This window comes from Pollachius pollachius (genome assembly GCF_949987615.1).
Source record: "Pollachius pollachius genome assembly, chromosome: 17".
Taxonomy (NCBI): Eukaryota; Metazoa; Chordata; class Actinopteri; order Gadiformes; family Gadidae; genus Pollachius; species Pollachius pollachius.
Window position 1 is genome coordinate 18,757,674 of NC_136950.1, and position 21,945 is coordinate 18,779,618.

The 21,945-nt window shown below is 44.2% G+C and overlaps 1 protein-coding gene across 2 annotated transcripts; it reads right to left on the reverse strand.

Annotated features, from left to right (window-relative positions):
* Positions 1-882: 882 nt before the first annotated feature.
* On the reverse strand, positions 883-21,714 carry LOC307088723 (CD276 antigen-like). Of its 2 annotated transcripts, XM_079754695.1 has the most exons (14): positions 21,519-21,714; positions 19,524-19,756; positions 18,042-18,359; positions 17,228-17,506; positions 16,614-16,913; positions 16,179-16,260; positions 15,970-16,022; positions 15,453-15,511; positions 10,625-15,214; positions 7,603-7,920; positions 6,265-6,531; positions 5,652-5,951; positions 5,229-5,304; positions 883-2,870 (listed from the first exon to the last, which is right to left on the reverse strand). In XM_079754695.1, the coding sequence occupies exons 9-14, from the start codon at positions 10,692-10,694 to the stop codon at positions 2,795-2,797; spliced, it is 1,107 nt and encodes a 368-aa protein (XP_079610821.1). In that variant the 5' UTR covers positions 10,695-15,214; positions 15,453-15,511; positions 15,970-16,022; positions 16,179-16,260; positions 16,614-16,913; positions 17,228-17,506; positions 18,042-18,359; positions 19,524-19,756; positions 21,519-21,714; the 3' UTR covers positions 883-2,794. The 2 variants fall into 2 exon arrangements, 1 of the variants encoding a protein (XP_079610821.1); XR_013812578.1 differs by lacking the exons at positions 883-2,870; positions 5,229-5,304; positions 5,652-5,951; positions 6,265-6,531 and having other exon boundaries at positions 7,824-7,920; positions 9,186-12,097; positions 12,622-12,718; positions 15,091-15,214.
* Between the last annotated feature and the right edge of the window lie 231 nt (positions 21,715-21,945).

A 21,945-nucleotide genomic window follows, 5' to 3' on the forward strand; every position in this document is an offset into this window, starting at 1 on the left:
GGCGCTTCGGTGAGGCTGTGATGAAGTTCTCTATTTATTGAACCCTGTCTAGACCGTACCGAACATCCCTGACCAAAGTTAATCGCGTTTGTAGTCTACACTCAGATGTGAACTCATTATTGCATGCGGGTGTCTTCATTCATAAAAAAATTAAAACATTCGGGAGTATGCAATAATACAAATTATTCTAAAGAGGTCAGAGACTCCGTGCACAGCCCCGCCTTCCCCAGTGAACCAAGAAAGCCCGCGCTGTGACGAACGGGGGATTTGACCCCCTCGGTTTTACACAGGAAGCTTGAGATAAGAAGGTGAAATCGCCGGGCGTGCCAAGCTGCGACCGAACTGGCTCGGCAGTGTAAAAAGACCTATAGCCATTGTTCGAGTTAGGTGGGAGCCAGTGAGCTGAGCTCCTAGAGAGAGGTCTGGCTCCCATGAAAGCAGCAAACTCAAATATCTGTGGGGGTCTCTGAAAATACAGCAGCATAATATTGTAATTACAAATAAAGCTATTTTCCCTTCCACATGCAGAGTAATATTGACGTTAAGTAAGGGATAATAGAACGCCGGTCATTGTCGGGAAAATAAGCCCAGGCAGGGCGAACCGGACACCGACGCGAAACGGAGGTGTCTTGCTTTGACCTGAAGGGGCTTATTTTCGATAATGAGCGGCTACTTGCCAAACAAAAAGATAACTTCACAAGGCGTATTTTTAGAAGACTCTGGCATTGTTTTGAAGGGCCCATGCAAGTGAACGGAGCGTTCCACGGCATTGAGAAGAGCCGTGTCATAATAGCCCATATTCACGTCCTATTTTTCCCCCCCCCCCCGTCAAAAACTCAGCGCAAGGCCGGTACAGTCTTCCCCCCCCCCCCCTGTCAACAATTTTAAGAGACCCCCACAGAGATGGAATCATAACTCGAACCCTGCCTATAGCCTACTTCATCCTGCCCAATATGGGCAGGATCTAGACCAAGCTCTCCTAATCAGGTCAGCAATAGCCATGTGCCAATGCCTAGCCTCCGCGTTTGAATGATAATGAATGAATGGAACGTTGCATTTTTAATGTCTACAAATATTCTAGACTAGAGAGCTAACCAATGAAACCTATGCGGAATCAGATGAAGTCGGCTCTTTGCTGCGCAAAGTATGTTTCAGAAATCAGCACATTAAGATAAATGAAGTTGTCACACAAGCAATTTTGGATTTTTGTAATATGGAATTATTTCAGGGGGGGAAATGCCGTGAAAAAATGTGCACAGTGTGTTCAGGATTAGGACTGATATAGCATATGTCGGTCTAGGCCTAATCAATTGTGTTTTAATATCTTTAGCATTCATATTATTGCAGTCTATTTTTTTCGTAGGCTACTCTGCTGTTGGCCTTGATGGGGAGATATTTTAACCCTTTTTAACCCCATTTTCCTGCAACATTCCTGCGTCTCACCCTGCGTCATAGCCCGTTTCAGTACCGTGTCAGTGGACAGGTACAATCCTACGAACGTCGTCAGTGCAGCGAATGCGCGTTCATGTTAAGAGGAGTTTCGGGAAACGCTCCGAAGAAATTCACGATGGTTCGCAAGATCCATCGTGAGAATGATCGTACGAGCGACGATCCATTGTTATCGGGAAACGAGGCCCTGGAGTGCTGGATCAGTTCAGTTCAGTTTTTACACAAAGTTATACATGTACATAATTTAATCTCCCAGTACTTTACTCATAATAACTACTCATAAATCTCATAAATACCCCATAGACTCCCCATAACCAGTCAAGTGCTTAGTGCAATGAATAAATAGATAAATACACCTGCTAGGGGGTGGGGTTGTTGAGTGTTTTGCAGCAATGCAATGTCCAGGCCATAGTTATGGAGGTGTATGGGAGGCAATAATGTCACAGAGGGGGGTCCAATGGGGAGTGTGTGTGTGTGTGTGTGTGTGTGTGTGTGTGTGTGTGTGTGTGTGTGTGTGTGTGTGTGTGTGTGTGTGTGTGTGTGTGTGTGTGTGGGGGGGCAGACTGTCCATTTAGCAGCCTGACTGCATGGGGGTTTAGACTGTTGGCCAGCCTGCTCGTTTTGGCCCTGATGGACCTATATCTTCTCCCAGAGGGCATTGGTTGAAAAAGGTGGTGTGCTGGATGTCGATGGTCCTGGAGGATGATTTTCACTCGGCGCATGCAGCGGGAGCTGTACATAGTTACGTTGTCTGGAAGGATGACCCCAATGATCTTCGCTGCGGCTGTATGGCCTCCTTCTCTGCGCTGGTGCAGCCGGCAAACCACACCGGTAACCAGGTCAGCACACTCTCCACTGTAGTGGTAGAAGTTGACCAGGAGTTTCTGAGGGAGTCTCGACCATCTCAGCTTCCTGAGGAAGTAGAGGCGTTGTTGGGCCTTCGCTGTGGCAGAGGCGATGTTTCTCCCCATGACAGGTCCTTCGTCACAGTCACACCTAAAAACTTAAACGTAGAGGCCCTCTCCATCACCTCCTTCCCAATGAGGAGTGGGGAGTGGTTCAGTTGTCCGGTCTTACAGAAATCCAGAATTACTTCCTTGGTCTTTTTTGTGTTGAGGGCCAGGTTGTTGCTGCTGCACCATGCTGCCCGCAGTTGGACTTCTTGCTATATGCAGTCTCATCATTCCCGGTGATGAGGCCGAGCACTGTTGTGTCATCTGCAAATTTTATTACATGGATGTTGCTAGACCGGCAGGCTGTGGTTCACTGGAGGGAGCTGGAGGGCTGGATGTTGCTAGACCTGCAGGCTGTGTTTCACTGGTGGGAGCTGGAGGGCTGGATGTTGCTAGACCTGCAGGCTGTGTTTCACTGGAGGGAGCTGGAGGGCTGGATCTGGTGCTGGATGTTGCTTGACCTGCAGGCTGTATTCAAACATACAGTTCAACAATATTGTTACACCACTGCATTAAGTCCTTTGGCATTCTACTGCATACACGGTAGCACTGTACAAATAGACTTTATATAATTTGCCTAATAAATCTATTTAATTAGTAACAAGGTGTAACTGTCACATTCTCTTGGTCGTCCTCGGACGAGTCCTCCAGCGGTGCTTCCAATCCTCTCGATCCTCAATGCATCTGGCTAGTTCGCCAGTGCTTTCTACTCCCACGTCTTTCAGAAGTATGCCCACGTATGTTGATGTGGGACGTCCTCTTGATCGATGCCCGTGTGTTGGTTCCCATAGCACCAGCCTGCTTGCTGGAAGCTTGCGGTGTCTCTGGCAATGACCGGCCAGTCTCATTCTCCTTGCTGCTACCTTCTCGCTCAGCCCTGGTAGCCCACCATACTGACGCTTGTTGGTAACATGCACGTTCTGGTTGATGTTAAGTACTGCGCGAAGCATTCTGGTGTACCCATTCAGAGACTTCTGTAGGGTGGGCTTCAGGGTCCAGGTTTCACAGCCATATAGAGTAGAACAGACTCCATGGTTGCGTAAAAGAAGCTGAGCTTGATGTTTCTGGGGAGGTTGGATTTCCATACACAGGCAATGCCATTCAGGGCCCTCCAAGCGAGCGCCTTCCTCACTTTCAGGTCTTGCTCTGATGAGTTCACCCCTGAGCCCAGGTACTTGAAGTCATTGACTACCTTCAGAGCAATGCCCCCTGTTGTAATTAGGGGTGGATGGTCCGGGAGGATGTTTTGATTACCTCGGTTTTCTTGGCATTTAGCCTAAGAGCAACCTTGGCACATTCCGTCTCCACTCTGGTCAAGAGCTCCTGTGCCTGCTCTACACGGTCCGATATCAGGCTGATGTCGTCTGCATAGCCCAGGTCTGTTAGGACTACGGCAGGACCTCCTCTGTGTAATGGTGAAGCCGAGTTCCAGCTCTCGTCCACTGATGGCTTGCCTGAGTGCGTAGTCAAGCACTATAATGAAGAGGAAGGGGGCGAGGTTGTCTCCTTGTTAGGAACACCCCTGCTAGGATGTCAAACTCCTCACTGTCGCCATCTGGGGTTGCCACCCTTGCTCTTGTGCCCTCATACATGGTACCTATTGCCCGAAGTAGGTTAGGAGGGACACCGTAAGCCTTAAGAATGGTCATCATCACTCCTCTGTGTATTGAGTCAAAAGCTTTTTTGAAATCAATAAAACACAGGACCGCTGTCAGGTTGTTCTTTTTTACCTCTTCGGTGATCCTTTTTAAGGCTAGGATCTGGGATATGGTGGCTCTCCCCTCTCTAAAGCCATTTTGGTTCTCTCTCAGGTGAGGGTTGATGGCACCCCGTATCCGATTCAGTATCATACAGTTGTACATCTTTGCGATGATACATGTCAGACTGATGCCTCGGTAGGCTTTGAGAGATCTCCAGATTTAGACACCGGGATGATGTTGAAAAGAGACCACATATCGGGCTTGATGTTTTCCATCAGAGCTAGGCTGCAGATCTCCAGGATGATGTCGTCGAGGTTGCAGTTTTTAAGGACCTCTGGGGGAATGCCGTCTGGCCCAGCACTTTTCCCTTGCTTCAGGATGGATTTTACTGCTGCAAGCTCGCTAATTGTAAAGGGGCCATCGTCAATTTTGAGATCTCTTAGGACTGCCGATATTTCTTCCTCAGCTCCATCCACTCTCGGGGTGGGTGCCGAGGAGATCCCGGAAGTGGGTGAACCGGGTGGTCACTCTGTCCTCTGGGCTGCAGCCTGCTCCATGTCCCTCCCTCCCCTCCTGCGCCCACTCATCTCATTTATGACCCTCCATGACCCCCCGTACCGTCGTTCCCCCTGCGCTGCCTCCACTCTCCGTACCTCCTCCATCAGCTCCTCCCCTTTGATCTTATCGTAGGTATTGAAGAGTCTTTGTTTGGCCTCGTTCAATACTCCACGCCTCTCGGTGGTCCGTTGGCGGTCAAAGGTTTGTCGCACCTCCTCCACCTTTGCACGTGCCTGCGTGACCTCTGGATGTCTAGACCTTGGGGAGATTCTGATCCTCTCCTTCTTCGGTACGCACTCGCTGGTTGCTTCCACGTTCGCTGCAACAAACCGCTCATACACTGTGGTAGGGCCTTCCTCCGTATGCAGCAGTTGGAAGCGGTTCCTCACTTCAACTGTGTATCTGGCTTGGAGGTCGGGGCTTCCCGAAAAGGTCTTCCAGTCGTGGTGGATCTTTGGGCTAGGCTTGGGGACCCTCAGGCTCAGTCGCACCCTCATGGAAACCACGCTCATGGAAACCATTTTCTTGACAAAATCTCCATGAATAAATTGTGTACATTAATATTTACCAGATGATGATGATGCAGATGACGATAAGTGTAAGGAAGACGCCTAATGTGATCCAATGAGTTCTATGGGATCTCTCTGAAACAGAAAAAGAGAAGTTGATTATTTCTTCCATAATAATAATAATAATAATATGATTTATTATTTTCATTATTAATAGTTATTATTATATTATAATTATTATATTATATTATAATAATTCAAAATATTAACAGGAGGTGCACATTCAGGCTCATATCCGAGTCAACAACGTTTCAACACAATGTATAAATTGACTTTTGGCCTAGTGAAAAATGTAAAAGATTTTTTTTTCTTTTACATTTGATGATTGACATCATTAAAGTATTGTAAGCCTGATAACGCTTTCACATCACAGATGGTTTAGCATCACACAGATTGCTTTTGTATTTTCACCAAGAGCCTACCTTCAACAGGGTCCTCCAGTATCTTCAGTTCAATGTGGTTTACGTCTTCTTCGTCTGCGTACCTGAGAGTACACCTGTACGTCCCTTCACTCTGGGCTGATGAGGTCACATACAGCAGGAGGCTGCCTGATTCAGACAGGTCTCTTACACGCTGCTGCCACTCTATTGCCACCACCTTCTCTTGTCCTGCTTGTCTTCTGAGGATGGTCTGGTTGTGGTTGAAGGTCCAGGTGATGTCATCGAGCCCCGAGGCGTCACAAGGGAGTAACACCTCACTCCCGGGAGCACTTTGCATTGGAGCTGATTAAGATAGACACACAAATGAACAAACAGACATATGATATTGTTGTGAAATCTGCAGAGAAATTGGACCATGAAACAATTTTCCCTAAGTGACCAATGGAGAATGCAAATTCCTGACCAATAATGTCAATGGTCCGACTATTCTGCAATGAGGTAGATTTTGCAGTCCAAAATATTTTCAAAACACACATCTGAAGCAGTACTCTCTAATGTCAGCCACTAGCGAGCGTGCCAGGCCCCTTTAAGTTGCCACCATTGAAAGTCAACATTTTCTTTTTGACTGTTAACCTGCTGATATTCAATGACTTACGGTGTTGCCTCATCGTGGCTTTCTTTGCACTGTGTTCATTTTGGACTGAGCAGCTGTAGGTTGATTCTGTGTCATCGTAAACAGTCCTTAAGGAGCAACTGATGTCACAGAGTCCCTGGTCATCTTCATGGACCTCGGTTGTGTTCTGGAGGACAGTAGCCGGGCGAGGACTGACGGACCAGGTGACCTGTGGTCTTGGGTAGATTCCTCCAGACTGACAGGTGACAATGTTGTTCACTAACTGAATGTCCACTCTAGCAACAGGAGCTGCGACGACATGAAACCACATTAAAACAAGAAACTAATAGTTACCATATTTCACTTCATTACGACATATGCATTGCTATTGATATCAATGGCGTAATTCGTTATTATTGCTAACCAAACCACCAGAGCCATAGTCACTAGGCCCGTCTACTTTTCAGTCCTGCCGTTCCAATCAGATGGCATCAAAAGAAGACGCGCTAGTCAGCATTCCGCTGATAGCTCAAGAAGTCAATCGCCTCCAGCCGGTAGCTCAACCCCGCCTCCCCTCCTGAACTTTGCTGTGAGAGCCCTTCCACTATACAATTGAGCTGATCCATTATCTCTCTCTCTCTCTCTCGCTCTCGCTCTCTCGCTCTCTCTCTCTCTGTGTTAAGTTTTCATCTTTGCAGTATGCATGTCGTATATGGCCAATCTGTTTCTATTTGATTTGATGACATACCGAAGCTATGTTCTGCAGTTTTGCGCATGTTTAAAATGTTAAGCCTAACCCCGTATTGTCAGCTGTGACCGAAAGTGTTGAAGTGTTCAATTTGACGAGCCGATGCATTGGTCCATGCAGTTTTGCGCAAGTTTAAAATGTTTCTGCGTAATTTGTCAGCTAATCTTGGCCTATTTTATATTCAATCAAATACTCTTGCCCACCCGTATTTTTCTGTGCTCGTCCATTTGAACCTTTCTGGCTGAACCACTGCAACGCACATCCGAAAATATACCAAAATACACTCCGAACTGACATGGGAACGCCAAAACTCAGGTCTCAGATTGTAGGGTTATATCTGAAGAGTAAAATTTGTGAGTTGTAAGTGGACCATTGACTGAGTTTTTGACCTTTGTTACTGTACTTATAAAGCCAAACACACAATTTCTTTCCTAGAAAAATGACAAAACGTAACTACACAACTTTCTCCATCAACTTACAGCTGGTATTGGCCAAAGCCTATGCAGAGGTCACAATTTATTATGCTAAAACATGAATATAATGCGTTTATGAGCTCAAACTACCCTTCAGTGGGTTGCATTATAAATATTATTATTTTTTAAATAGGATATGACATCAGGACTTGAGCTCACCTGTCACTGTCAGGATGACGAAGGTCTTCTGCTTGTTCTGTGAAGTGCTGGCGTAACACAGGTACCTGCCCTGGTCCTGGAGGTTCACCCTGGACAGACGAAGGGATGCGTTGCCCCCTGAGATCTGGTCATGGAACAGGGAGGTCCTTCCCTTGCAGAGAGGGTCCTGATATCCCAGTTGGTCCTGGTCATCGTAGTAGGAGTGGACCTGAATGTTCTTCCCATTCTCCTTGACCCAGTGGAGGACCGTATCCCTGTTAGGCGGGAAGCGGCAAGGCAGCACACAGCTCCCCCCAAACACACAGCCCACCTGGTTGTCTGGAGATTAGAGGATACAACCGTGGTTGGATGTTAGAACAGCACACAGTTCTTATTCACTTTTTGGAAAAGGCATATGTAACTGTGAGGGAAAGGTGTAACCTCAAAGTTTCAAGTAATAGAGCTAAGTGTAACCCAGGTTACTAGGCCCGTATCCTAGTCCAGCTATCAGTTAATTGATTAGATCAATAAATTAATAAATGATAAATAAATAAATGTGACAGAAATAAATAGTTTGATTTAAAATAATCTTACATAAAATGAATAAATAGGATTTATGATAAAATCATAAATATGTCAATAAATAGATTTAAAAGATTAATATACGCAAGTTTATTTACATCTGTTTTAAAAAGAATGTTTTGTTTATTTCAAGTGTGGCGAATGTGCCTTTCTGGAAGTGTAAAAGATTCAGGTGACATGAGGAGTTCGCGCGATGTGAAGCGGAGTAACCAATCAGACGCCGTGAGGGTGTACGTGCAGGCGTGTTGTTTTTTTTTCTCCCTCTCTGCCGGACCGTCGTCGAGGTGGCTGCATGCTAAGCTTCGGCTGCAGATATTACCGTTTTTGTGAAAGAAAGACAGATATTCCAAAGTCTGAATTAACTTTATATCGTCGGCGCAGAGAGCGAAGTCTTTTTCTTTTGCCGTGGTTGGAAGCGGACCGTGTGTTTGTGACGGAGACGGAGGAGAACGTGAGTGCTTATTAGCCGCTACGGCGCTAGCTCCGACCATTAGCCACATGTACTTCGCTAAATTATATTTTTGAGGTTATACATTACTGAACTCCCATGTCCCTGTCTCTTAAAAAAGCGGAATCTGGACAGACAAGCCGTGTATTCTTCCTTGTACCCGGAGTGTGTGTGTGTATGTGAAGTTGAGCCTCTGGTGAGTAGACTGAACTTAATTGATAAAAGTCCGATGAACGGAGCTGAAATGTGCATCTGCTAATGTTAATATGGATTAGTGAGGCATTAAATTCATGTGTATAGTGTTTAAAATTTTTTATATTACGGTGTTTATGTACATTATTCCCCGCTCTGTATTTTCTCTGAGAGTGAGCGGTGGTAGAGAAAAAAAGAGGAAAAGAGAGGGGATGAATGTAAAGAAATATTCCGCCATTTTGGCTCATGTTGATGTTTATATTGTGTTCAGTTCATTTAAAAAGCACAGTAAAAAGTGGTTAAAACAATTATTAAGAAACAATGTTATAATATACATGTATAAATATGTGTTTATTTACATTTAGAAGTATATTTTATTTACATTAATGATATAGTAACCCCTTCTTTTGGCCTTTATAGGCCTGGTTTTTTTTTCTTTGGTATGGATTCCTGGGTTTGAGATCTACACAAAGACTACTTCTTCTGCTGAGGATTTCCTCCTGTTCTGTAAGGTAGAAGGGACCTCAGTGGTCGTGGCGAGCTACCCAAAACAGAGACTGTGATCAATTCAGAGACTGAATTTATTGAAAACTGTGGTCGATATCTCATGTGTGTGTTGACACTGTAAACATTTTATTTTTATTTTATTTCTTTATTCAAAACAATATAACACACTTAAAACTTACCTGTTTGTCGTGTCAATTCCTTACTCTGTCACTCAATGCATTTGCCAGTACCCCTTTCTCCTAGAGCGATCTATACTTCTGTTTTACTAGTCCACGAGGTAATTAATGCACTGATAAAATATCTGTATCTCTTAGTTTTAAAAATCAACAATTAGAGCTAAGGCTGGTTACATAAGCATTTCTGGTGATTGTGTAAAATGTTGGAAAGATACCCACGGGCGTGAAATACAGGATCGGGCGTGTCCCAGCAGAGCCACTGCCTTAGCATATTGTCATAGTGATAGCTCTGCATAAGTCATTACATGTAAACAATGTGATAAACAGTATATACCAAACTTCCACTTGCACCAAACCACTTTCACTTCTATCTCAGAACAGTACACCTCACTAAACAAAGACTTGCTTGACTCACATACAATGGTTGACTGCTAGTGAATGTAATCAGGCAGGTTTATCCTCTGGTGGAATTTTCAAATGGTTTCTGTATGACTAGAGTTCAAAAATATGAACTGCAGTAGTAATATCATATAATGTACTGCAAAACTATTATATTGTACCCTATGTTTCCGTGATCTGTTGTTGCTAAAAGAGGTAGTGAACCCAAAATCGTCAATTATTTTTGTTGTTCCAAAGCTGCAATATGTCGTATATGATCTTCCACACAGTTATCTATTCCATTTGATCACTATTAGAGAAAATGCTCTGTTTTGTAAGCCTCTGCCAACCAATTTGCCTGTCATTGTGTATGAGCGTTATAATGAGCGATGTTGGTCATGAAACGTGGCACACAACACGGTGTTATAGCCTGCTAAGAGTCTGAGGAGTTTAACCCTCTCTCGGTCGCGGATATCAACCGCTGCTCGGACAGAGCTCCACACGCCCACACACCTCGCCACCAGTGTCCCTTAGTCGGGACGTTGAAGAGTATACTAAAGACACTTTGACGTCACAAAAATATCTCTACCTGAGTTGGGAGCAGAGTGGAACGCGCACTAAGTGGTTGGCAGAGACCGGCATAAACACAGGATTGATTTTAGGAAAAGATGAAAGGGTTTAGGTTCTACCCCTAGATTTTAAAATTATCAGAAGAATTGAAACGTTCTCCATATTAGTTCATACATTTAGTCAAGCTTACCTCCCTGAACGAGGACCTCCACCATAAGAAACACGGCCGTGTGGACCAGAACTCTGTTGAGTTCTCTCATCTTGTTGATCCTTTCTGACTCTTGAGCCTCTCAGTCGGCTGCAGAGCACCTCAACCGGAGAGTGGAATGAACATATGACTCAAACTGCATTCCTTTTATTGGGGGGGAGGAGGAGGAGGAGGCAAGGAGAGAGAAATATGTTGCGTTGCCGGTCCTACCTCACCTGTGAAGGGGGAATGCATTGACGTCATGCCTGTTTGTTTACATTTACATTTACATTTAGGGCATTTAGCAGACGCTTTTATCCAAAGCGACTTACAATAAGTGCATTTGTTACAATAAGTACATTTGTCATAAGAAGTGAAACAATATATCGCTGTCGGTACAGTAAAGATGTTCATAGAACCAAGTGCAAGTATTACAATCGCTAGGCTAACCCATTCCCCGTGTAAAGCAATGATAGCAGCTACTGTAGATGCTACACAATTAAGTACCTTGAATAAGTACAATGTACAAGTGCCAGGACGTACAACATTCAATGGTGGCTGTGTATTGGTTTCTATGCAGAGTCGAGGTGAACTCTGAACAGGTGAGTTTTGAGTCTTTTGCGGAAGCTGGTGAGCGACTCTGCGGTCCTGACATCGGTAGGGAGCTCGTTCCACCACTGAGGTCCCAAAACAGAGAAAAGTTGTGACTTCGCTGATCGACCTTTGCTTGCTCTTAGCGATGGCGGTACCAGACGTCCAGCTGAGGTAGTTGAGCGGAGGGATCGAGCTGGGGTGTGTGGCTTTACTAATGCTTGGAGGTAGGCAGGGGCAGTTCCATCGACTGCCTTGTATGCCAGTACCATCATCTTGAATCTGATGCAAGCTATTACAGGGAGCCAGTGGAGGTCTCGGAAGAGGGGGGTTACATGTGAGAACTTTGGTAGGTTGAACACGAGGCGCGCTGCCGCATTCTGGATGCGCTGCAAGGGTTTAATCGCAGAGGCAGGGAGTCCAGCCAGGAGCGAGTTGCAGTAGTCGAGGCGGGAGATGACCAGTGATTGGACTAGAAGCTGAGCTGCTTCCCTTGTGAGGAAGGGCCGGATCCTGCGGCTGTTGTAAAGTGCAAATCTGCAGGATCGGGCCACCGCAGTGATGTTTGCGGTGCAGCATAACTGATTGTCCAACACTACACCAAGGTTTTTGGCAGTTGGAGAAGGAGATACAGTGATGTTCTCAACATTAACGAGTAAGTCCATGTGTGGGCAATCTTTCCCTGGTATTAGGAGGAGCTCAGTCTTGTTGAGGTTAAGCCTCAGGTGATGGGCAGTTGTCCAGGTGCTGACTTCTGCCAGACATTCAGATATGCGTGTTGCAATCAGGGCTTTGTCAGATGAGGGAAAAGAGAGAAATAGCTGAGTGTCGCCAGCATAGCAGTGATAGGAAAAGCCGTGGGATGTAATAACAGAGCCCAGAGATCTGGTATAGAGGGAGAACAGAAGAGGCTGTCTATCAAATTGTTTAGAGGTTGTCTATCAAATTGTAGGATTTATCTGATAATGCTCAGTGGCGGATTTAGCAAATTGCGGGCCCAAGGCGGAGATATGTATGGGGCCCACCTCATCCGAAGAGTACGGAGAAAAAAAATGTACAGACTGAATTGTGGCTAGGCAGGTAAAGCTAATCTACTGTATACAGTGTCCTCAGAATACTCAGAGTAAGGGTAAGCATGTTTGTACTGTCACGTGATTCTTTATGATACAGGGTTATTTTCTTCCTTCATATCTCGTCAATGAGTCATCTTCTTGGGTTGGATACTTATTGTGTTTCTTCCTTCTTATTTGTCACACCCTTTACGATAAAACGATTATAAGGGGTTTTTTAGAGACACGCAGTAGTCCCACAAAAGTATGCAATTTAACAGTAAATATAAAGACTGTTGCAATGATACATTACAGTAGAAATATCATTTAAATAGTGAATTAGGTAAACTGAATTCTTACTTGTTGTAATTGAGTTTTATACACAACAGCATATTGTGTTGGCTCGTTGACTTGCATTCTTCTCGTGTTTCTTCCTTCTTGTCAACCCTTTAGGCAGCTATTCAGAAAGGAGCCAAGGCAAGGTGGCACACAGACATGCGCACACGCACACGCACACGCACACACACACACACACACACACACACACACACACACACACACACACACTATATAAGCAATGTCAGAGACAGTTTTTAATTTTAGAGCCTACAAACATACGACTAGGGCTGTAACGATATGCGTATCGAAACCGAAATCGCGACACTCAAAGCCACAAACCTGTCTCGCGGTGTGAGAAGGCAGAAGCGCGACACGCCCTTTCTAACTCCCATTATCCTTCGAGTCAAGATCCAGCCACGTGATATTAGCTGTTAGTGTCAGGGCTTCCGTTGTCCGGTTATAGAAAAATTAAATATCAGACAAAATTGCATCTCTCCGGTCAAAATTTCAGATTGAAATTAGCACAACAATCGGTCTAAATAATAGTCTGCGACGAGATGCCCTCGCCGTGATGACAGCGCTCCGTGGCTACGGAGGATTGCATTCCTCCACAGCCTGCAATCCTCATACGCGATGTGAACGACATTTTTCCAGAGTGGGCCAAGCGCGCCATAATAGCCTGTGTGATCCCTGTCTCTAGTGTTTTGTGTGTTTGACCGGCAATGGGTCTGCATATAGGTCGGAATGAAGCTGCCACCGATTATTGACAGGCTGGGTACTTTATTCTTATACACAACCGGACTCGTTTGTTTCTTCAGTAGACTGACACACACGCTACCGCTCGCTCTCCTCGCTCGTCCACTCACTCGCTGACGTCGCACACACACGCTGCCATTCTCCCGCACACACATACGCTACTCGTAACACTATGCCTCGTTATTACGAATCAGACGTTTATGTTTTTTCCCATCTATTTGAAAGTTAGGCTATTAAACATGTTCATTCTATATAGCCTGATTATGTCATTATTTAAGCTACATAACCTAATAAGAAGCGATAATAGGATATTTGACCGAAAACTGAAGGTCGCTTTGACAAGCACCGTTTTTTCTGGCGGGAACGCTGGTTAGTGCTACCAAACTATTCAAATTACTATTATTTATTTGACATTAACATTTTCAAATTCGTAAACCTAAACCACAAAACTAGTTGAGGGTTTTTGCCTACCTGCAAGCATCCTCCAACTGCAATCTTTGGTTATTTATTAATTCATACTTTACGCACACCCCTTGCGCAATTGTTTTCTCACCCACACGTGAGGCGGTGTTCGACATGCTGGATATCGTCAGAAAGGTCTTTTCATTGGCTATTAGGATATTTAAGGCCCGTCCCCGACCCTTGCTGTCTGCTGGTGTAGCTGTCAATCAAAGTGTACGTGCCCCGTATTGATAGTGATCGCCACATTGGCTGGAATTCACAGCCTAAATCGCAGTTTTCTACAAAAAAAAACATTGCAGCGTTTCGGTTCTGTTTTTCGGCTGCTTTGTATAAGATGGCTTGCGCATATACACAATGTAATTAGACTAAAATAATATTGATATTCGAGTTCAAGTATCAACTGAAGTACCGACTCATTAGGATATCCACAACGACGACAAAGTAAGGATGCATCGAGGGAGGGAGATGGTGAGGGGGGATATTTTGACCTAAGACACCAGGATATATTTGGTCTATATTCGCTAAACATATTTATTCCGCCGAATGGTTGACATTGGATGAAATTCGTGAGATTCTAAGCTTTCAAACGGTGTATGACATGACTATATCACCCAACCATATGATGCCGAAAATTGACCCAGCATGTTGGGGGGAAGGGGTGGTGTAACTAAAACTGCGGGATGAATTTAAGTTTCACGACTTGTTACAAATCTCAATGTAAAAGAAAATAGTGGGATCATAAGGATGACAAAATCTCACCGCTTTTCAAGTGACCAAACTATAAATCGTTGTCGTGTATTTAGTCAGAAAACATTTCATTCCCATTAATCCAGATTCATGTGTCTGCGCTCTTGGTTGTGTGTACTGTGGTGCAACACCAAGGACGTCCATTTTGTTGTTGTGGTGCTGAAGTTGCCTCGGTTGTACCGTTGACATTGTCTGACATTGTCGTCCGACCTTTTCAAAGTTTTTCTCTGTTGCAGAATAAATATATCCTCCCAGTCCATCTCAGATGAAGACACCGGGCAACATAGCAGCAGACTCTAATCCCAGCAGAGGACTCAGAGGTCAGAATCAGCCCCTACCAGCGACATACCACAGACAAGATATTGTTATGAAGTCTGTAGAGAGACTGGACCATGACACAATTATTTCTAAATTGACCAATGGAAAATGCAAAACCCTGACCCATTCCATTGGGATTAGAAACATTGGGATATATTAGTATTTATTACCTGACTGCAGCTGTAACATACAATGAACACCACTCACCTGCTGCAGGCTGTTTTTCACTAGAGGGTGCTGTACTGCTGAATGTTGCTAGACCTACAGGTTGTTTTTCCCTAGAGGGATCTGGAGGCCTAGATGTGGTGTTGGATGTTGCTTGATCTGCAGGCTGTATACAAACATACAGGTCAACAATATTGTTAAACATCTGCATTTAGTCCTTCGGCATATAAAGTAGCACTGTACAAATACACTTTATATAATTTGCCTAATACATTCATTTAATACAAGATGTAACTAACATTCAACAATATATATGATATATATGTAAGATAATATATACACAATGACGACATAGCAGTGTATTAACAAATACAAAGAGGCCACCAATAATTGGATGAACGTACAAGCTCTGGAGTGAGGAGGAGAGGTGAAGATGGGAGAGCAGATGTCCCTTCTTCATCAGCTGGGGACATAGGCAGATGATCCAAGAAAGTTATAGAGAAGATACAGTTAAACTATTACAAGCAAAAACATGTAGCTGCTTGGTCGATATAACGGTTTCCTTTTGGACTAAATCGAAGCAGCTCTCATCCTTGCTAAGAAAAAGCTTTTTCGGGGAAAAATATATTTTGATTGTTTACGTTCTGCTAATAATTTGGGCCAGCAGTTCAATAGGCCTGCCCTACTTTAACTCTTCTTAATGACTAAATAGATAAACATGTGACGAGTCAAACCCTGCTATGTCTTAGGGTACGGTGATAAAGTCAGGAGGTTTAACCCTTAACACAGACAACTTCCTCAGCCTTGTCCAGCCGTGCTCCCTCACAAGAAGGACCTGGGATTAATCTGACCAGATGGTCTCTGGGGAAGCATTGCACACTTCAGGAGATGCAGACGGGTGTTATATGATTGTCGAAGTACCGGATTGATGGCTTTCGTTGCTTTTTTTTTTCTTTCGTTTGCATGTTATTCTCCTAAGAGTAAAAAGAGTTATATTAGTAATGGGTTCATCTCAATCATATTTGTAAAACCACACAGTCCCCCATCACGAATAAATGACCAAGAAATAACCTCAGCAACTTTCTTGAAAAAAAAAGCACAGCTAATAAAATGTGCACATTAATATTTACCATATGATGAAGACGATGATAGCTATAAGGATAACTGTAAGGAAGACTCCAATTATGATCCATAGTGTTCTATTGGATCCCTCTGAAACAGAGAAAGAAAAGTTGATTATTTTAATAATATTTACTTTCACAATAGTAATAATAATAATACGATTTAAAATTATTATTTTCATTTTTAATAGTAGTATAATAATTACAAATATTAACAGGAGGTGCAATATACATTCAAGTAGCTCATTACCTAGTCAATAATGTTGTCAACACAATGTCTAAAGTGACTTATTATTTATCGGCCCAATAAAAAGTGTAAAAAACATTTTTTCTTTTACATTTGATGATTGACATCATCAAAATATTGTAAGCCCAATAACGCTTTCACACCACGGATGGTTTAGCATGACACAGATTGATTTTCTATTTTCACCAAGAGCCTACCTTCAACAGGGTCCTCCAGTATCTTCAGTTCAATGTGGGTTATGTCTTCTTCGTCTGCGTTCCTGAGAGTACACCTGTACGTCCCTTCACTCTGGGCTGATGAGGTCACATACAGCAGGAGGCTGCCTGATTCAGACAGGTCTCTTACACGCTACTGCCACTCTGGTTCCACCACCTTCTCTTGTCCTGCCTGTCTTCTGAGGATGGTCTGGTTGTGGTTGAAGGTCCAGGTGATGTCATCGAGCCCCGAGGCGTCACAAGGGAGTAACACCTCAATCCCCGGAGCACTTTGCATTGGAGCTGACGAAGACAGACACACGAGTGGACAGACAGACAGACATATGATATTGTTATGAAATCTGCAGAGAAATTGGACCATGACACAATTTTCCCTAATTTCACCAATGGAGAATGCAAATCTCTGACCAATAATGTCAATGGTCTGACTATTCTGCCATGGAGTAGATGTTGCAGACCGCAATATTTTCACAACACACATCTGAAGCAGTACTCTCTTATGTCAGCCACTGACATGAAAGGCACCTTCAGGTTGCCGCCATCGAAAGTCAACACTTTATTACTGACCGTTGCCCTTCTGATATTCAAAGACTTACGGTGTAACCTGATCGTGGCTTTCCTTGCACTGTGTTCATTTTGGACTGAGCAGCTGTAGGTCTACTCTGTGTCATTGTTAACAGTCCTTAAGGAGCCGCTGATGTCATAGAGTCCCTTGTCATCGATATGGACCTCAGTTGTGTTCTTTAGGATGGTAGCCGGGCGAGGACTGACGGACCAGGGGAGCTGTGGTCTTGGGTAGATTCCTCCAGACTTACAGGTAACAGTGTTGTTCACTAGCACAATGTCCACGCTAGCAACAGCTGCTGGATCAGGAGCTGCAACGACATGGCACCAAATTAAAACTAGAAACTAATAGTAACCATGCCTCATTTGGTTTCCTACAGTTGCATTGCTACTGATATCAATGGCGTAGTTAGGTATTATTGCTAACCAAACCAGGAACGTTACATCAGAAAATATACCTAAATACACACACAACTGACATGGGAACGTTGCAATTTTATTTTGTGGTTGAAGAAAACACAGGTCTCAGATTGTAAGGGAATATTTGAAAAGTAAAGCTTGTGAGGTGTAAGTGGACCCTTAACTGAGTTATTTATCTTTGTAACTGTACTTTATGAAAATATATAGCCAACTACACATTTGCTTTAGATGCATAGAAAAATTACATAACTGCGCAACAACACAACTTTCTGCATTGACTTGTTTTGACATTGGTTAAATCCTATGCAATGGTCACATTCATTTTTGCGAAAACCTGAACATAATTTGGCTCAAACTACCCGTCAGTGGGTTGCATTATAAAAATAATTGTTTAAAATAGGATATGACATCAGGACTTGAGCTCACCTCTTGCCGTCAGGATGATGAAGGTCTCCTGGCTGTTCTGTGAAGTGCTGGCGTAACACTGGTACCTGCCCTGGTCCTGGAGGTTCACCCTGGCAAGACGAAGGGATGCGTTGCCCCCTGAGATCTGGTCATGGAACAGGGTGGTCCTTCCCTTGTAGAGAAGGTTCTGGTGTTCCAGTTGGTCCTGGTCATCGTAGTAGGAGTGAACCTGAACATTATTCCCATTCTTCTTGACCCAGTGGAGGGTCTCAATACTGTTTGGCTGGAAGCGGCAAGGCAGCACACAGCTCCCCCCAAACACACAGCCCACCTGGGTGTCTGGAGATCAGAGGATACAACCGTGGTTGGATGTTAGAACAGCACACAGTTCTTATTCACTCTTTGGAAAAGGCATTTGTAACTGTGAGGGAAAGGTGTAACCTCAAAGTTTCAAGTAATAGAGCTAAGCATTTCTGGTGATTGTGTAAAATGTTGGAAAGATACCCACATGCGTGAAATACAGGATCGGGCGTGTCCCAGCAGAGCCACTGCCTTAGCATATTGTCATAGTGATAGCACTGCATAAGGCACTGCATGTGAACAATGTTATGAACAGTATATACCAAACTTCCGCTTGCACCAAACCACTTTCACTTCTATCTCAGAACTGTACACCTAATTAACAAATGACTTACTTGCTTGACTTGCAAACAATGCTTGACTGCCATTGAATGTAATCAGGCAGGTTCATCTTTTGCTGGAATTTTCAAATGGTTTCTGTATGACTACAGCTCAAAAATATGAACTGCAGTAGTAATATCATATAATGTACTGCAAAACTATTATATTGTACCCTATGTTTCCGTGATCTGTTGTTGCTAAAAGAGGTAGTGAACCCAAAATCGTCATCAATTATTTTTGTTGTTCCAAAGCTGCAATATGTCGTATATGATCTTCCACACAGTTATCTATTCCATTTGATCACTATTAGAGGAAATGCTCTGTTTTGTAAGCCTCTGCCAACCAATTAGGCCAACCAAAGGAGGGGCGTGTCATCCCCATGGTTACGACCCAAGGAACTTTGTAAGAATTTATAGTCTACCCTCATTGTGTATGAGCGTTATAATGAGCGATGTTGGTCATGAAACGCAGCACACAACGCGGTGTTATAGCCTGCTAAGAGTCTGAGGAGTTTAACCCTCTCTCGGTCGCGGTCATCAACGGCGGCTCGGACAGAGCTCCACACGCCCACACACCTCGCCACCAGTGTCCCTTTGTCGGGACGTTGAAGAGTATACTAAAGACACTTTGACGTCACAAAAATATCTCTACCTGCGTTGGGAGCAGAGTGGAACGCGCACTAAGTGGTTGGCAGAGACCGGCAAAAACACAGGATTGATTTTAGGAAAAGATGAAAGGGTTTAGGTTCTACCCCTAGATTTTAAAATTATCAGAAGAAATTAAACGTTCTCCATATTAGTTTGTACATTTAGTCAAGCTTACCTCCCTGAACGAGGACCTCCACCATAAGAAACACGGCCGTGTGGACCAGGACTCTGTTGAGTTCTCTCATCTTGTTGATCCTTTCTGACTCTTGAGCCTCTCAGTCGGCTGCAGAGCACCTCAACCGGAGAGTGGAATGAACATATGACTCAAACTGCATTCCTTTTATTGGGGGGGAGGAGGAGGAGGAGGCAAGGAGAGAGAAATATGTTGCGTTGCCGGTCCTACCTCACCTGTGCAGGGGGAATGCATTGACGTCATGCCTGGTTGTTTACATTTACATTTAGGGCATTTAGCAGACGCTTTTATCCAAAGCGACTTACAATAAGTGCATTTGTTACAATAAGTACATTTGTCATAAGAAGTGAAACAATATATCGCTGTCGGTACAGTAAAGATGTTCATAGAACCAAGTGCAAGTATTACAATCGCTAGGCTAACCCATTCCCCGTGTAAAGCAATGATAGCAGCTACTGTAGATGCTACACAATTAAGTACCTTGAATAAGTACAATGTACAAGTGCCAGGACGTACAACATTAAATGGTGGCTGTGCATTGGTTTCTATGCAGAGTCGAGGTGAACTCTGAACAGGTGAGTTTTGAGTCTTTTGCGGAAGCTGGTGAGCGACTCTGCGGTCCTGACATCGGTAGGGAGCTCGTTCCACCACTGAGGTCCCAAAACAGAGAAAAGTTGTGACTTCGCTGATCGACCTTTGCTTGCTCTTAGCGATGGCGGTACCAGACGTCCAGCTGAGGTAGTTGAGCGGAGGGATCGAGCTGGGGTGTGTGGCTTTACTAATGCTTGGAGGTAGGCAGGGGCAGTTCCATCGACTGCCTTGTATGCCAGTACCATCATCTTGAATCTGATGCAAGCTATTACAGGGAGCCAGTGGAGGTCTCGGAAGAGGGGGGTTACATGTGAGAACTTTGGTAGGTTGAACACGAGGCGCGCTGCCGCATTCTGGATGCGCTGCAAGGGTTTAATCGCAGAGGCAGGGAGTCCAGCCAGGAGCGAGTTGCAGTAGTCGAGGCGGGAGATGACCAGTGATTGGACTAGAAGCTGAGCTGCTTCCCTTGTGAGGAAGGGCCGGATCCTGCGGATGTTGTAAAGTGCAAATCTGCAGGATCGGGCCACCGCAGTGATGTTTGCGGTGCAGCATAACTGATTGTCCAACACTACACCAAGGTTTTTGGCAGTTGGAGAAGGAGATACAGTGATGTTCTCAACATTAACGAGTAAGTCCATGTGTGGGCAATCTTTCCATGGTATTAGGAGGAGCTCAGTCTTGTTGAGGTTAAGCCTCAGGTGATGGGCAGTTGTCCAGGTGCTGACTTCTGCCAGACATTCAGATATGCGTGTTGCAATCAGGGCTTTGTCAGATGAGGGAAAAGAGAGAAATAGCTGAGTGTCGTCAGCATAGCAGTGATAGGAAAAGCCGTGGGATGTAATAACAGAGCCCAGAGATCTGGTATAGAGGGAGAACAGAAGAGGCTGTCTATCAAATTGTTTAGAGGTTGTCTATCAAATTGTAGGATTTATCTGATAATGCTCAGTGGCGGATTTAGCAAATTGCGGGCCCAAGGCGGAGATATGTATGGGGCCCACTTCATCTGAAGAGTACGGAGAAAAAAAATGTACAGACTGAATTGTGGCTAGGCAGGTAAAGCTAATCTACTGTATACAGTGTCCTCAGAATACTCAGAGTAAGGGTAAGCATGTTTGTACTGTCACGTGATTCTTTATGATACAGGGTTATTTTCTTCCTTCATATCTCGTCAATGAGTCATCTTCTTGGGTTGGATACTTATTGTGTTTCTTCCTTCTTATTTGTCACACCCTTTACGATAAAACGATTATAAGGGGGGTTTTTAGAGACACGCAGTAGTCCCACAAAAGTATGCAATTTAACAGTAAATATAAAGACTGTTGCAATGATACATTACAGTAGAAATATCATCATTTAAATAGTGAATTAGGTAAACTGAATTCTTACTTGTTGTAATTGAGTTTTATACACAACAGCATATTGTGTTGGCTCGTTGACTTGCATTCTTCTCGTGTTTCTTCCTTCTTGTCAACCCTTTAGGCAGCTATTCAGAAAGGAGCCAAGGCAAGGTGGCACACAGACATGCGCACACGCACACACACACACACACACACACACACACACACACACACACACACACACACACACACACACACACACACACACACACACTATATAAGCAATGCGTATCGAAACCGAAATCGCAACACTCAAAGCCACAAACCTGTCTTGCGGTGTGAGAAGGCAGAAGCGCGACACGCCCTTTCTAACTCCCATTATCCTTCGAGTCAAGATCCAGCCACGTGATATTAGCTGTTAGTGTCAGGGCTTCCGTTGTCCGGTTATAGAAAAATTAAATGTCAGACAAAATTGC